The sequence below is a fragment of the Hylaeus volcanicus genome, chromosome 2 (genome assembly GCF_026283585.1).
Source record: "Hylaeus volcanicus isolate JK05 chromosome 2, UHH_iyHylVolc1.0_haploid, whole genome shotgun sequence".
NCBI classification, from domain to species: domain Eukaryota; kingdom Metazoa; phylum Arthropoda; class Insecta; order Hymenoptera; family Colletidae; genus Hylaeus; species Hylaeus volcanicus.
The window spans coordinates 3625167-3643193 of NC_071977.1; the positions used below are offsets into that span (position 1 = coordinate 3625167).

Genomic DNA, 18027 nt, shown 5'->3' on the forward strand with positions numbered 1-18027 from the left:
TTCATTGTGGATCTCATGGAACCCTACGAAAAGCACGTAGAAATTTTGTCTCTAAAGTGAAACTCCAATTGTTTAAAAATTAAAGAATGATTTCGTCAAATTCTCCATTGGGATGTTTCGTTAAACATGGTATATTAAAAATTTAAGACTGTGTCTTTCGCAGTATTCACAGTTTTGGCATTGTTCATTTTTCTGTTCTTTGTACGTTTGACGATATCAGATTCTGTAGATCTCGCACAGGATCGAGAATGATGATGTAAGAACTCGCGAAGTAAAAAGCCTGCAAATTCGTTCGACAGGAGGCTGTGTCAAGGGTTTTGCGCGGGACGAAGTCAAACGAAGTGAAGTCTATGGCCGCGTTCAACCGTGAGATTAGCCTCGCGCACAATTTACGACGGCGATCTTATTCACGGCTGGGCTTTCATATAAAAGCTTTTTCCTGTAAGCTGCGATACGTCCTTCGCGGTAAAAGGAAACGTGCGACGACCGTGAGACGTAACAAATTAACGCTGGCTATTTATCAACGAAAATTTTACAACTTTGTTGATACTCGCGAAGTAAGAGAATAGTGATACGTGATTAGACAAACTTATAAGTACGAGAAGTGAGGGACAAAATTGTACAGTTTAAAAAAAATAGAAATCACTCTGTTAACAGAATAATTGTTAAAAGTATCACAGGAATGGAAATGATTTTTTCATGGAAAAATAATACAAATTCCTCTGATTGTTTCAGGTATCGAGATGACGCTCTCTGTTGGACAGACAGGTAAGAAGATACAATCATTTCGATTCATTTCAAAAAGAAACCACAGCTATATTCCTATTCGCATCGTTGTTAGGACGAATTAAACCGATTGATATTAGAATAGAAAGGACGAAAATCCTCAAAAGAAATTCAACGACTCGTTTCGATGACGATCAGAAAAATATCTAGATCACGCGTGGATCGACGAATTCCCCGCGAGCCTTGAACTGATACCCGTGAAATTAGAGAGACCAGCAAACGTAACGTTCCGATGCGCGTGGAGGTGTTAGCTGTCGGAGAGGAGCCGCGGAAGGGGTTTTAACGCCGTTTTAAACCATCCGTTCGACTTTCGATTTATTCCCCTTTAGCGGATCGGTCGGGAAGAGGAACAGAGAAAGGCAGACGGCTAGGGGACAGGGGTAGAGAAAGAGGGAGACGTAAGGAGCGAAGGTGCAAAAAGAAAGGCAGAAAAGGAAGCAGAAAAGGGGAACAGCTAGGGATATAAAGGAGCACGGGAGCGAGGTGAATAATACAGAGAGATTGACGTCGCGACGCAATTCCATTGTTCAAAGTGAGTACAGAGCGGAGCGGTCGCAGAAGCAATGAGCAAGGCAACGAGCTTTGCCACGAGGTTCTTGCCCACCGGTATAAATCAACTCGCGAGTGACCAAACCACTCCGGCCATACGATCCGCCGTATACACCGGCTACATCAAATTAGCGACACTTCTTTCGAGCGACATGTCGATGCCGGTTTTTTGCTATTCGCGGAATACTTTCTCTCCGCTCTGACTATCCGCGACTTCGATTTCATCTCTTTCTATTCTAAATAATGATACGGTGCCCGGTTCGTTCGAAACGACGGTCTATTTAGAAACGGTTATTAAAATGGAAATAGATAGATAGATGAATGAATAAATATTCCAAATACAGTTTTGGTTGCTCGATAAATAATTCTTGATTAAAAATCGATAAACAAAATAAAATCTGTGTTGACATGCACGATATCATAAATAACTCGATAAATAATTCTTGATTTAAAATTGATAAACAAAACAAAATTTGTGTTGCTATGCATGATATCAATACCACGAAATAATCCTTGTAAAGGATTGTCGCAGATACTAATATTTTTATAAAACCCTTTGACTACGAGACGGTTTCGCTGGAAATTCTGAGAGGCGTACGGGTATGAATGTTAAAAAAATATCAGCTCATAAGAAATGATAAGACGGAATTTTTTGGAAAAATTGAGAACTTAGAAGTGAATTTACTTTCTCTTGCGATTCAATTTTTGCGAAGTTCGAACTTTCCAATTTTTATTTTCAAAACTAAGCATCTGATGAATAAACTGTAAATATAAAGAAGTTTCGTCTCATCGTACCCTGTGAGTTGATATTTTTTAAAAATTGATTCAACAAATACAAATATTTCTCTGAACCGCGTGATGGGGATGGGTGATTCGGCTCGTAATCAAAGTGGTACAGTAAAGACATTGGCAGATGACAATTTATTACGACGAACGATCGGTAACACGATTTACTTCAATGAACGAATTATAAAAAGACGATCCCGATGAATTACGAACAGGCGAATAAAATATGCGCGATCAGCGACGGTGTATAATATGCGAAGCCGTTCTTTTCACGATGGAATCTCACTGGCCAATTAACACTGGCACTCTTTACCAGGGAGATTCACCGACGTCTCGTAAGCGAGCAAAACGATCGCGAGATATGGCACAAGCTAACCGCGATAACGTCGCGAGAGTTATTAATTACCGCCGATCGGATATTCGCAATTAGCGTCGGATCAGTTTTGGTTAATTACGTGGACTCGCGCGATGTCATCAATTACTCCCTACCCCGGACTTTGAGGTCGTTTACATGGGTACACCTCGAGTGATGCCCGATTCTTGAATCTTGTAAATTTCCATTCACCCTCTTTACCAAGTTAAAGCATTCGTGGCGTGGTGCGAGGGCTCACGGTTGGAAATTTATTTTTGGTTAAGGATTAGGACTTCAGAAATCGAAATATCCATTTTCTATGAGTTTATCGTATAAGTACGATTAGAATATTTATGTTCTATTTTATGGTTTGAACAGGGTTGATATTTCTGTTTCTGAACTATACAGTATATTGCGTTTAAGAGAAAACAACTCACCGGTAAGATTTGTATACGACTTGCCGCTGCGACAACTCAGCTACGATAATGGCGATGATGTTCGTTGATGATGTTCTCGTTGGAGGGAAAGCACACACGCGCGCGCGCGCGCGAAAGAATTATGATTTACGTAATAAACGGCTAATTAATATTTACGAGAGACGAAAATTTAAAATTAAAATAAGGTTATTCAACGAGGAATATGAGTCATTGTCTATCACGCACTTTTCGCAATCAATTTACTTCGATACGGCAACTCTGCTCTAAACTATTCGCTCGGACTACTATCACGCGTTCACGGCTGTACGATGAGAACCGATCGCGGGTCGTGCCTCGCTCGAGCATGTAAACTTTGTCGAACGTTCTAGAAGGTTCGAAGACAAAGGATTTAGCAAGGAGTTAGCAAGTTGTAGAAAAAAACCGTCAATATTCCTCAACTTGGTACGCGCGAGAATTCGGTGTTTACAAGTCATACCCCGTCTCGCGTCTCGCGCTACCAAGCTGCTTGCCGCGCCCAAGCGACAACATTGCGCGAGGACGAAGCACGAAGCTGTTTCGTGATACAGTTTAGCTTCCAGAGCGTTTGAAATGAAAAAATGGCAAAAGAAATGCTTAAATCCAGTTTAAGGATTCGTAATATTTACATGGCTCCATTTCAAGGAATATCTGTCGTATCAAATGTTTAATAGAAAAGTGAGTAATGTTTACATATGACTTGGTCCGCTTTTCCTTTACCACGGTGCGTGAACATATTTATGTCGCATTACATAATAATTAACGCATAACGTTCGCAAGATGCAACGCGTACATACTATTTACATTTTACAATGTTTATCCGCGGCCGCGGTAATGGTAAAACTATCTCGAACACACCGACGAGATGAAAAAACAAAAATGTTAAATATCGGCACGTAACAATGGGAGGAGTACCGAGTTAAATGTCCGTCGATTATTTAAATATGCACATTTATTTTAAACGTTCGGGATCTTCCACGCTGGCAGTAATTCACGATAAAAAGAAGAAAAATGTCGTCGAGAAGTATCGAAATAATTTATACGCGTCGTTAATGAGTTGTTTTTGAAAGAGATCGTTAGAGACGGGTGATTTATAAGTGGTGAAACAAAACTATTAAGGACGGGAATTCGTAAAGCGGGCAATCTGCGGAGGCTCGTTTCGGAGGCAGGTTAATAATTATTGAACTATCGATTAAATGTTCGGCCAGGCTGATTGATCAGCGTTTATATCGCGAATACATCGGCCGCGTTCGATCCCTACAATTTTCAACCGGGTGCCCATCTTTCAAGTGCATCGCGATCTTTTAACTTTCCAGCGCGAGCCACCATGCTGGTCTAATAGCGTTGTTCAGGTATATTATCGGTAATGAATAAAAAAACGTGTCTGGATTACGGCTCCGTGTGTGCCCACTTCTTTTCGAACCGGCGATTTATTGCTTAATAATTTTAATTAATATTACCACTGAGTGAATATGTTTCATCATGTTACATCGATAGTTTCTTTTGAAACGAGCCCGATTAGGTGTTTTTTTCTCTTCGCGTACATGGTCTGATTTTTCGATTGCCATTCTTCGTCAATTTGAAAACTCAGAACTATCGTTATTTCGTTGAAATCTATTCCGAGTAAGGAACGTTAGCTTGCGAGGTTATTAAAGTATTTTCCAAAATGGACTGAGAAAATTTGACCAAAGGATCTATTTCTAAAGGATGCTTGCTTCTGTTGGTTAAATACGGAGTCCTTCGCAATGTTTAGTTAACCCTTCCCCATTCGATCATAAAAAATTCTGTTAGTGAAAATTCAGTCACCACGAGCGATTCTCCGCTCTTCATCAACGATTTTCGCCCCCCTTTCGAAGTCCCCCGGATCCGGCAGCGCTCGCAGGCACAATTCGACAAACGGTTCCGCGCTTCGCCACCGATTCCCTGGACCCCCTCTCTGGTCTCGAACTTTCCAGATCGGCGGGACTAATCGCGGCCATGATTTATGCTTGTTAAGAGCCCGTCGAGGCAGAAATCGGTCGCGTACCGAAAGCGGTCGCTCGAGACAGCGACGTAATAACAGAGCCTGACGAGCGCGGCGCGATCATCGATTCTTTGCCGGAAGCTCGCGATCGGACGGATCGAAGTCGCAAACAGGAATACGCATACCGGGTTAGCCGTCTCTTAAACAACCAGCGTATTTTTTTGCTGGCGTTCGATTTAACTGGATGTCGTTACTACGCTCGGCATTGTTGTCCGCCGATTCGTTCATCGATTCATCCTTACTTTCCGCCCGAGCGTTGGCCCCCTCTCCATACCGCGTCCAGCGAGCTGTTCCCTCTTGGTCTTGGTCATCCTTGTTCCTCCATGGTCCACGACTGGTGTCTCCGTCTTCCTCGGACTCGGCCTGCCGATCCGATCCGATCCGATCCTATATTTATTGTATCGAGGAGACCAGAGCCGCCGCATTCCTCGCGCATGCGCCGCCCGTAATGAGCGGTCTCCGGTCCTGTCTGTCTTTCCATCCCGTCCGTCCATGCGTCTGTCCAGCCGACCGGTCGTAGCCCCCCTCGGTCACCCTTTCACCCTACCACCTTCGCCTCCACCTCCACCTGAAACCTCTTCCACCTCCGCCGTCCTCGACTGAGGCTTCTTCTTCGTCTCTTCGCGTCTGTCTTCAGCCTCGTCGATAGACGACCGTCTTTCTTCTCTGCTCTTCTTCTGCTCCTGCCGTTGGCTTCTGATCGTCCTCGCGCGGCTGCCCTCCCCCACTTCTTCGTCCTTCTTTGACGATCCGCAGCTTTGCGGAAACCAGCGATCGTTGGTGTCTCGTACCCCGCTGCAACGGAGGATCCGAGGGCTCTCCATCCGGAATTTATATGGGGATTTCTTTTTTGAAGTGGCAGGGGGAATTTTTGGCGACGGACGACGATAATTTACGATTGCGGAACGAGCAAGGTTGTTTGAAGCGTTTAAGTGTTTCTGAGTCCAAGCGTCGAGTCCTCTGGAGATTAGAAAAGGTTCTTTTGGGGAGAGCACATTTTTGTTTACGAATGATTTTATAATATACGATAAATATATGTATAAAATCCTCGATTTAATTATAACTGAATAAATATTTTTATCGAACCATTCGAGAAATTGTAAACATCGTACCTACCCTTGAGAAGTTTATCAATGATACGTAAAGCAAAGGAAAATATCAAAGTTCTCATCTCATGAATAAACTGTAATTAAAAATATTTAGAGAATTACCCAAACAAAGAATAATAGATAAAGTAAATTGTGATCGAATTTAAATAAAAAAAAAAGGGAATCAACGAGTGGCACATTTATAAGTTAAAGGCGCGTCGTTCAAGTATCGCGACTTAAATTTCTTTCATCGGTGTAATCCATCAAAACAGTTCGCTATCGTTGGTCCAAGCGAGGAACGGTCGCTTTCTCGCGAAAGGACACGTCTGGCGCGAGAAAGGGGGGAATTCGGAGGACGGACGCGGTTAACGCGGCAGCGGGCAGGCCAATAGGAAAGATTCGCTTCCGTGGTTTGCTTATCGATTCAAATCGCGTGCAGCGTGTATGAATGAAGGAATGAGTGGGCGAGTCGAGCCACCGGGTGAATGGGAAACCCCACGGGTGACCACAAGGCACACGCGCGCGTACAAACTTCTCGTTCGTTGGTTCTTTTGCACACACACACAGGGCAATCTCTCTCTTTTCACCGATGCATCTTCCTTCCCTCTCGTACGGGTCTCTCGTGCACTTGACCCTTGTGGCGAGGAACCGATGAAATCGTTCCTAACTCTAGCTTCGGGGTGCACTGTCCGCCATCGTATCAGTTTCGATTCATCTTTATCGACTACGTCTTGCGCGGATAGCTTCGCGTTGAAGATTAGCGAGTAATAGCGAATCAATTTTGTACCATGGTGCTGTTTGGCTAAGAAGGAAGATGAAGAAGAAGAGATTTCACTTGGCAACGAGGTACCATTGCGCAAGTTGTCTGCATTTACTTTCTTTCCTGTCTTTAAAGATTTTCTCTTATTAACGCTACCTAACAATCCTACATTTTTACTCCATCGGTTCTGTACTGTTAGGTACAAGCCAACTTCGTATGTAAAAGTCTTATGAGTCAATTCAACAGTCCTTGTTTTATTTATATCGAGGATCAGTACCTGCTTCGTTTTTTTAATTGCGTAACTGTTACTTCAATTATTACATCGAACCCATACGTCACGATACAATTATTTCTATTCTGCTTGACTTTCTTTTCTGTCTTTAAAGATTTTCTCTTATTAACGCTACCTAACAATCCTACATTTTTACTCCATCGGTTCTGTACTGTTAGGTACAAGCCAACTTCGTATGTAAAAGTCTTACGAGTCCTTGTTTTATTTATATCGAGGGTCAGTACCTGCTTCGTTTTTTTAATTGCGTAACTGTTACTTCAATTATTACATCGAACCCATACGTCGCGATACAATTATTTCTATTCTGCTTGACATTACCTTGCGTTACGTAACTCCTTAATTTTGGCTTAGTTCACGTTATCGTAACTCTGTACATTACATTTGCGTTAGTCGCGTATTTGGTATACATTTGTTGGGGCCCACTGGCCCCCATCTAGCTAGTGTACCCCGGGGTCGCCAAACCCGTACTGTAGCTGCATATTCGCATGCTACAGCCCCCGAGGGCAGGGTCAGTATGTAAATACCTGTGCCTGAGAGCCGAACCTGACCCCACTCGAAGTCGATGGGTTCGTATAACGACGAACGGGCGTCAAATAACTTGATTATTTGTACCTGTACCACCATAAGTCGATCAAGAAACAGGTTTTTTTGTACATTCAACATTTCTCAAGATAATCAGCTGATTTTTCATGTTTATGCCCATGGATAATTTCGCTTTTAACACCACACGATTATTTCCTATGGGATTATCTCGAAGGAAAGGTATACCACGATCCACCTACTACACCAAAAACCACGAAAGAACGACTTATATTTGCGTGTCGTAGTCGTAGCCGTGAAAATATCGCGACGGGCATTGTTTCGTTCGCTTTCCGTTTCTTCCGACAGCTAGCCGCACGCTAGTTTTACATCCGTTCGTTCATTAATTCAGAGCTCGTCCGCGACGTCTTTTACCGTCATTGGCTGCCGTCGAGGTTAACGATTCCGCGTAAGAAGCTCGCGTCTCCCTCTAATAGCTTGTATCGGCATTCCTGCGATTCAAAAAATGTGCCAAACCGCTTCCCTTACCTCCGGCTTTTGCATTCCCGGTTTTTTCGTCGCGTAGTCGATATATTCGCTCCGTGGCGATTTTCTTTTCGGCCGGTTCACGGTATTCACTAATTAATATAATCGCGCGCGCGGCTCGTCGCTCTTCTTGCGCCTCTCCTTTAATGGAAAACGCGATACGCCCCGCGAGAGGGGTCGCGATCGTTTTCGGACCATTGTGTGCGACAATGTGGAATCTGAATTTGAATGGTGAACTGAATTTTCGATCGCCGTGTCGAATGCTGCCGATCCAGTACGTTTCGTATCGAGTGAAAGCGTGATATTTTAACTTCTTGTAATTACGAATCTCGAGCTTCGTCTTCCCATAGGCTACTTCGATAAAGAAGAACTTAGAGGTACATCGAATTTCATATCGACTAAAAGTGTGATTTTTGTATTGCTTCTTGTAACGATGATTCTCATGCTATATGGACTACTTCCAAAAACTACTTCGGTAAAGGAAAATTTAGAGATACATTAAATGTTGTATTAACTGAAAGTGTGATTTGTCGATTGTTCCTTGTATTAGTAATTTTCTAGCTTCGCCTTTCTACAGATACCTCCGATAAAAGGGAACTTATGGATTCTCTATCGATTTTATTAAACTATTATTCGCTAATATATGAATAAAAAGCATACGAATGTTTTGGTTCTCTGGGTCTTAGAATTAATATTAATGCGCTTTTCTTTCAGTTTTGCAAGTCACGTGCTTCGTACATGATCTTTACAACTTCTAAGGAAGATGCTTAAAAAGACATGAAAACTGTTGGAGTCGTATCGTCATATTGTCGTATCCAGTGTCGCAACCACTGCAGAGTCAGAAGTTGCCAAGCAGGCGGTTGTGAGTTTCGCGGGGGTCGACGAGATCCAAAACGCGCAAATGAAACGCGAGGCTAACGTAAGAACGTCCACGGGGGGCACACGTATCGCGGTGAAGCCAATTTCGATCGCTTTGTGCCTCGCGTTGTTAAAAATGCGTGGCGAATCGACGGCACGGATCGACCTGACGACGCAGCTTCGAGATCCGCGTCCTCTACGATCTGGAACGGCCATCGGATCGAGTCAAAGCATTCCGTGTCGCGGCGACCGTGCTTCTAGAAACAATTCGCCGATCCTCTCGGGTTCGTCAAAGGTTTTTCGCGATCGTGTAAAAATTCTCTTATGATTGGTGTTCCGTTCTTAGATCCAGGTTAGACTGGGTTCACTAGGTAGGGCCTCGGCGTTGTACCGAACTGTTGCAGCAAGGAATAACTCGAGCGAAAACGTCCTCAACATTTGATTTATTATTTATCTTGGGATTTTACGTTTCGTAGTCAGATTTAAAGTCGCCCGCGCGCTTCTATACGACGTGTCTGACTCGTGCTTCCGTCGAACTTCCTGTGAAAAAGCTTTTATCAGAGTAAAACTACCCCGTTTACGTCGCGCGCGTTCTATGGGTATTCATGGCAAATGGGTACGCGTGTATCAATTGACAAATAACTTTTTGCCCAACTACCCGACCGTATACGTGTCGCATTGTCCGCGATTATCTACGTCCCTGCATCAAGGGCTTTTCTTTCCTTTTCATTCTCTTTTTTTGTTTTTTTATGTCAGTCGGAGCGGCAATGAAATGCTGTTTTCCGAAAATGGCGCTGGAATGAGGACAAGTCTCCGGTAGCGGCGCGCACGCCGTCCTATCATTTAATTTGGTATCGGGATACTTACTTCTGCCCTCAGCTGAAACCCTCGCCTCGGCTAAGCCTTCTTTTTCTTGCGTCAACCCCCCCGCCGCCGCCACCGCGACGAATGCTCCCCTCTTGAACCCCGCGAGCCGTTTTTATCTGGCGAACCGATCCGCTTCGGATCCATTTTTATGGCACTCTTCGCGCCGGAGTCTTTGGTTCTCGCGGCTGATTTTCGGGGGTTGCGGATGAGACGACGATCACGCGTCTGCGGAGGGTTGTTCGAGGCGTCGATGGCCTGTCGGGTTCAACGGGGCTCCGAGCTCTGTCATTCGGGAGCGTTTTATTGGGTAATTTTGGACGAAACGGGGAATTAGACTCGCGGTGCGTTTATTTATATGGAGATGCTCTACCGTTGAAGTTTGAGGGAATGTATGGTTTTTGGATGTTTTGTGGTTTAGGAAAAAGCTTGGGAGTCCAGTGTCAATTGAGCTTACAGAGAGCGAGATAGGCTCGGTACACGGTGTCAGGCTTACAAGCCTTGTTAGTCTATTACTAACTCTTTGAATCCTACGGGAAATTTTCATACATGTCCGATAAATGCCAGACAATTTAAAGGAAAGTTTCTTTACCTAGTACGTTACACCCTATTCAACTCGATGTAAAGTTTAGTTTCGAACAAATTTCGATAGGACACTTTCAAGCAATGCTGGCTAAAACTGGATATCCTCGATTAATATTCTAATAAGATGGTACACGTTAAATGTCTAAGAGTGATAGGTTACATCTCCTTCGGCTCGACGTGGAATGAGCGAAAGGTAATTATGTCGTTCACGTGACGAACCTGTTATTACTCGTTTGCGTTAATCGATTCAGAGTAACTTGTTCGACGCTCTACGTTTTTCTATTCTGTTATTTTTGCTAATGTATCCGCTGCCGTTCTATAATTACAAAAACAGTTGCTAACGCGAGCGTAGATTGGCAATTATGAGCAACGGTTGGTATCATATAACGTCGTACACGATAGAAAAACGGAACATGTATATTACGTTTACAAAGGTCGCTGCGATATGTATCTTAATTGATTATTTTGCTAATCATGCGCGAGAAACAGACGTTTCTTGCGAATATCGCTTTTGCGGACGTAAATATCTCAGATGATTACCAGTTAATGTAATTTAGAACTTCGTTAACGACGATCTATTAAAATTTTGCTGTATTGTTACATATTTATGTTTAATATTAATTGATTTTTGTTATACATATTTTTACATCTAAACTTTCTGTTAAAATATTTGACGATATTACCAACATAATATCGTTTAGTGTTTATTTTATTAATTGAGAATCATTGTGTTTTTTCAATTCATGTTCTCGGAGTTCAAGGTACAATTCTGTAGGCTATTACTTTTCTAATATCTCTTTTCAACCATTCACCAAATGATATAAATTCACCAAATGATATATACTTGTGCTTTTATATTCATAGTTATATTTAGTTATATTTATTATATAAAAATACCAAAATAGTAAAACACTAAACGATGTTAAATTTTGCAATTTCTAAAGTATGCACAAAAAAACATCTTTATTTAAGAAGAAAATTTGAAAGAACAGGATTTGTTATTTCCAGTAACTTACGCTACACAAAGATAAAATAATGTTGATTTGCTAGGTAAGAAAACATTAATTCGATAATGACTAGCACCGATAAGGATCAGACTTCGTTCGAGGGAACGATTAACGTCCGAGCATAAACGATTCACAGAAACGGGAGCGATACAAAATGAATAAACGAATCCGCTCATTAGCACTTATGCCACAAGTACGTCGGTGGCAATGAGCATCATCGTGTTGTAATCGTGCAGCATAGGAAACGTCTTCGTAAAAGGAAGTCAAAGCGGTTAGGCTTCAACTGCTCTTTAGATGCCTGCTAACCGGACTAGTTACCGGTTAAGGCGTTACAAAATGTAGTGTAACCAGGCTACGCGTCACTTTTTCTTTCGCAGGAAAAGTATCGCTCGTTTGCTAATGGGACGCTATCTATCCACGCTTCGCTATTGGATCGGTGAAAGTTTTCCACATGGAACACACAAAACAATTAATACCGTGTAAACACAGTGGCACTAACAATAACGATAAAATTTAATTACGCGTAACGATTTAATCTGTGTAGTAGTGTTTAAAATGAAAGAATCAGATACATCGCACAGCATTTATGTTTTATTAAAAAATCCTACAGGTCCCTTTGGAAAGTCTTTCGTTTGAACGTTTGTGCCAAGTATGCCAAGTGTGTTGGGTCCTTTTGGAAAAGAAACGATAGAAGGAAATATATAAAAACCAGAAACTTAATATGATCGTTCGTACTCACGTATGAACAGGATTGTTAAATATAAACAAATCCTCACCTTGGGTTTTCATCACATATGTATAACGATGATATACAACAATCAGAAAACTTGTTGTTGTTGACTGAAGAATCTGTATGATTCAGAAATAAGAAATCTGTTTTGAAACAGTTTCAAATTATCACATTCTTAATGTCCTAAAAAATTTGTTTAGTTCTTCTATCGTAAGGTCTTGGACGACGAAGATACGCTTCTCTGTCGTATAAATTTGCCAGTGTCAATACGCCCTAAGAATATAATCCAATTCGGTTTTAATCGATGATCCCCCCTTCGACGTGGAGTGGGACTTTCAGTTCGAAATAAGGGCAACGTTGTACCACAGAGGCAGATACACAATCCACCATCGAGATAGGACGTTTTATTGCCATCGTAGCCCTTCTGATCTCAGGCAAATGAAGATGGAGTACCGACTTTTTGCGTGCCTCGATCAAAAAACACATTGACACAAAAAGTTCGATCTTTCGTTATGTTTCTTCGAATACCTCAATATATTTGAATATTTCATGTGCAATTTTCGCGTAAAAACTATTACGCTAACCATACTCTTTACGAACGCGGACTTTAAAGAAAATAAAATCGATACTTTGGTTCCGTTAAAAGTGAATGTTCTAGTAAACCTCCTCGTTCTCAAAATAAATCTTTTTAATTTTGATATTCCATTTTACAAAATGTCCACTTTGAAACAGCCTGCAGAACACCTGTCTCGCTTGTCTCGCTCTTCGACACAACCCTTTTTTCCCCAAACCCTCGACAGCTACGTACATAATTATTCAGATGTCAAACCTGAATCTATCGATTCTCTCAAAATTCCTAGACATCTACTCAACGAAAAACCACGACCTACTAAACTGGCCCAGTGTTCCACGTCCAAAACAACCCTCAACCCTCAACCTTCTACCCTCGAACTCAGGAGTGCCACGTTACTCACAATTAAGAACGAAACGCGTTCTCTCTAAAGCCCGTGAAAGCGATGCTGGTCGAGGGGTTGAACAGCCCCGCTCGTGGAGGGTAGGAAGCGTGCCGCGCGAAACTCGGCCGTGGGGCGCGCGCGCATCTAGCTTGGTGGGGATGATATTTGACGGGGATGGTCGCGGCCAGCTCGAGCATGAGGCTGCCACGCGCCTCCACTCGATGACACTTATGCACACGCCCTCAGACCGCGTGCGTGTTGCGCCTGTCAAAAGTCGCGAGCTGCCTCGTGTCCTCTTCTTCCTCCCTTTCTGATACTCTTCATCCGCCACGGGGGCTGTGCCTCCGCCGTCCTCGTTCCTCGACCACGTGTCGGTGGATTCGTCGTGCTCGACAGAAAAGTTCTGGACGTCTAACCAGTTGACGTTTTGGTGCCCGTGAATCGCGACAGAACGAGTTAGAGATAGACGCTGTGGCACGAAGAACATCGATGGGAGAGAGTCCTTTCAGTTTGGTTGGACGATCTGTTTGGATTGTGCATCCAAGAGAGACATCGATAGTCTTTTGGGATGAAACGTTAGAGATAGTGATACAGTGATCTTCAAAATGTTAAAGATTAGTGATAGAATTGGTTTCTGGTTTCGTCCTTCGGAGTAGGTGTGACAAGAGGTGCATTAATGGAAGATTGGTCTTCCACTTTGGAGCGAAGATTTATTTGAATTGTGAATCTAGAGAACTCTTCGACAGCCTTTTAATAGTCACAACCACGTGACAGAACAAGCTCCTGATTGTCTTTTTCAAAACAGACGGTGTGACACGATCATATCGCTAGAGGGTAGTTTTCCGTAGCGATGGTTTATTGATACACTCGCAGTAATTTTATACCGATACACCTGCAGTGATCGGAAAAATGTCGCACAGAATTGACACAGATTCGATTGTGATCGAATAACAAATGTGAGAGTCCGCGGGTTTGTTCGGGAATGAACGAGGAACCGAACGGTCGGAACTGAGAAATAAGTGTGATGGACGCGCAAATGTACAGCAGAATGTGGCAATCGCCGAATTTATACAACACGTATAAATATCCCGCGATTATGCAGCTGCCGGCGAACAATAACGAATTTCATTCGTGGTTTCATTCTAGGAAACCGTCCATGGACGACGTTGAGAATCCTACCTCTGTCAACGCACGGTGAGTACGTTCACGATGTTGAGTAAACTTTGTATAATTCTGCGCCTCGAAGGCAAACTATGTTGAGTGTTAATCTTAGAAATTTAATATATTGAACTGCGAGGGCGAGTGTACTATTAGTTGATAACGATTAAGTGATATACTTTAGTATAAAGTTTCCAAAAATTTCTATTTGATATAGTTTGTCTCTAAGGTATAGAGATTAAGTCGTCTTGTGAACTCTGCTCTGGCGGTGTTTCGAATGAAACAAATTCGTGAAATATTTGTCGCTTCGTTAATATTCTTGAGCACGAATTTAAGTATCAACAACGCTGTCCCTTACGAATAAGCATATTCACTAAAATGTAAATAGCTAGTGCTGCATAATAAAAATGAACGTTAACCCTTAAATGGACGATTTTTGTTTCACGTTTGCCGAAAAGTTTTCTTCAAAGTGACATTTGACGTTAACTTATTTTCAATGCATAAAAATATTGGATAGTGCCAACATTAAAAAAAAGTACAAAATTCGTTCAGAAATAAGAACTAGTTGTCAAAATTACAAAAAAAATAAAAGAAGGTCAATTTTATCTGTGATGTTTAGTATGTCGTTTAAAAACAACATTGTCCATTTAAGGGTTAATAACGAATTTAACGAAACATTTCTTTCTACTCGAATTAAGTGTGTGCATTTGTTTTTATTCGAAACAGTGCCGGATAATTCCTATTTGTAAGCACATTTAAAGTATACGAGAGACACTATCTTCTGCTCCATTTCGTTCTTTCAATTCGAGTTGTGCTCCCATTGTTTCGATGGATCGAATTTATTCGAGCTACCCCAATATAGTACTTCAAGCTACGCGAACGAACAACCTTCCTTTATTTTTCAAGCTAGTAATAGTATTAGTAAATATGTTTGCGAAAGTATTCTTTAATCACTCCAACGTTTGAGTAAACGTGTTAGTCCCTTTCAAGATGAAATGTTTAATAGACAATGCTTTAATAAACAATTTCTTCTGACCTGTACGAATAGTTACTAAAATTTCGATCACTCAATTTTAATAAAAATAATTTTCATCGTTTCTCACATATATAATTTCCAAGCTTGAAAAGAGCTAACACATTAATCCCTTCAGACCTGACGTCCATAAGGACACAAATTTAAAAATCACCGACACTAATATTCAGGACGAATATCCTTATTCGAAGAAAGACCAACTCGGAAACTACGCTATAAGAGTTTTTTTTTTTTAATTTTTTAAATTTTAGTCCAAGTTAACCCTAAAAATTAAATTACATCAGTACGAGAAAAGAAATAATTCAGGCCTGAAAGGGTCAATCGAAACGTCATCGCAGACAAATAAGAATTCTCCTCCAGCGCCAAAGATTAATTCCTAAACAAAAGAACTACAAATCTAATTCCCAAATACCCATAAAGCATTAAAAAGAAAATTGCTGAACGTTTCTAACGAAACTCTCCTCGAGAAACTGTTTGCACGTACCGTTGGAACGCTCTCACCAGCGATTACCTTCTTCCCCCTGAAGTAGCCAGATGATAGGTTAAACGTCGCGTCAGTGAGATGATGATCGCGTTCGACGGACGATGCAAATTTGATTAGCCCAACGATCGGACACGATTCCGACAATGACCGGGGAACAATCTCGCAAACAATCGGCGAGCCCGTAGGAATATCGATATCGTCTGCTATCGCGCCGAGAAAAGCGTCAGGAGGTCCAGGTGAAATGATCCTGGCCTCTCCTTATCTGCCGCGATCATCTACCCCTCGTTCGGCATCGAGGAGAGCCTATCCACCGCCGTAACAATTGAACCCGTAATAGAATCACATTTATTCTTATTACCCGACGAGGTCAACCGACCAGCGAGACTCGAACCTTCGCAGTGGCCCGATCCGACTTCAGATCAGCTTTCCTAAGCCATTTCACGAGCTGCGTTATTTCTCCCTGGGCTCTGCGCGCACAACTAACCGTCCCACTCTTTGTTTAGTCCTGCGGTCCCTTTTCTTTCTAAGAACTCGTTCCTTCGCGCAGCAATTAAGGACACGTTCTGGTGTAAACGTTCGAAAACGGAGGCTCCTTTGGGAATTAAGAGAAGAAAAATTCTAAGTGGTACCGTAACATATTATTTCGTGCTCAACAGTACATACGTAGACAGAATCGTTGCTCGAGAAACAGGTTGCAAAGGATAGACTCTGATTGCCAGTGTTAGATACGAAAGATACGAGAGGGTACGAGGGTATGGTAATTTTGTGAGTTAAACGCATGTGGGGTAGATTAGACCTACGGTAATATTTGTAGAGGTTATCGTGTAATTTAAATTAATGACGAAATGAAATGCGAGGATCTCATGTTTGGCCGAATTCTATTTTCTATTTTCTATAGAAAGAAAAAGCTGTTTAAAATATTCTTAATTAAATATAATAAATGCAGTCTAATGCAGTCTATTTCGAGTCATTGACACAAAAATTTCTCATAATACATAACACAGGACATAATCCTTCTGATTTTGATAGAAGAAAAAATGTACAAGAGATACACTTAAAATGAATGTAGTTTAACATAGCGAATGACAATGAAACCCTCAAATAATTTCACATTCAAATTGGCCAATTACTAATGTCATCTTTAGTCTCGACGGAAGTTTGTATCGCACTCGTGAAGTTAAAATTGATTAAAAATCGTATACAACAATGGCGTGCTCCCAAGAAAGAATTATGCGTCAACGTTTTTGTTTAATTAATACAACCGTGACTCATGCGCCTATGGCACGGTGCGCAACAAAGCATCTGCCACACTGTATCTTATTCTCCATCTCGCCACGTTCTTCAGGACTGAACCTACAAGACTATCAAAACCTTTGCTCGCGTTATGAAGATGCCGCCTTGTAGATATATATAAAATTTCTGCGGAAAGTCCTAACCCATTCTGAAGTTGACAATAATTCATCAGCCTGTATTGTTGTATAGTCGGAGCCAGAAGGACACCGCGGTTCCTCTTATCTTTGGGAAGATTTCGTCAAAATTTCCACGGTCTCTTCCCCTGTAAAATTATCCTTGCGTTCCTTATAACAATCTTTTTAGATTGTACAAGATCTGTTGTTTTTCGTCTTTCGCAGTTTAAAATTCTGGCGGTGTTTTCGATCGCGTGATAAATTGACGATGCTTGTTCAAGAGTTTCGCATTCTCGTTATTTATTGGTAAAATAAATCGAAGCAGATCTACAGGGTGTCCCAAAACTCGGGGAGGAGCCGGAAATGGGGGGTAGCTGAGACGATTCTGAACAACCATTTCCTTCGCAAAAATGTCGGATAGGGCTTCGTTAAGCAGACGAGAAAGTCTAAATATTTAAGTTTTTGATCATCCTCCCTGGCTAATTTTGCATTATTTCATACTCAGACTCAAGAGAACCGTAAATAGATTGGTTCATATACAGGGTGTCCCAAAACTCGGGGAGGAGCCGGAAATGGGGGGTAGCTGAGACGATTCTGAACAACAATTTCCTTTGCAAAAATGTCGGATGGGGCTTCGTTAAGGAGATATTAAGCGAAAACCCCGACCAATCAGAGCGCGCGTAGACCGTTGGAGCGGCCGCGGTAGCGAAGGCTACGCGCTAGGCGGCCGCGCTCATTGGCTACCACGAGCGCTCCACCGGCATACTCGCGCTCTGATTGGTCGGGGTTTTCC

General features: G+C 42.0%; 1 protein-coding gene and 1 long non-coding RNA gene across 7 annotated transcripts in view; one reads left to right on the forward strand and one right to left on the reverse strand.

The window, feature by feature from the left end:
- LOC128884817 (uncharacterized) overlaps positions 1–3224 on the reverse strand; it is a 107896-nt gene extending 104672 nt beyond the window's left edge. For all 6 annotated transcript variants that reach the window (XR_008459481.1, XR_008459485.1, XR_008459482.1 and 3 more), the window contains exon 1: positions 2911–3224. This is a non-coding gene — a long non-coding RNA (uncharacterized LOC128884817). The remainder of the gene's footprint in view (positions 1–2910) is intronic.
- The window catches only part of LOC128884810 (protein trachealess), a 172374-nt gene that overhangs the window by 42183 nt on the left and 112164 nt on the right, over positions 1–18027 (forward strand). The window contains exons 2-3 of the mRNA XM_054138450.1: positions 736–768; positions 14300–14347. Of these exons, the coding sequence (XP_053994425.1) occupies positions 736–768; positions 14300–14347 (81 nt within the window). The remainder of the gene's footprint in view (positions 1–735; positions 769–14299; positions 14348–18027) is intronic.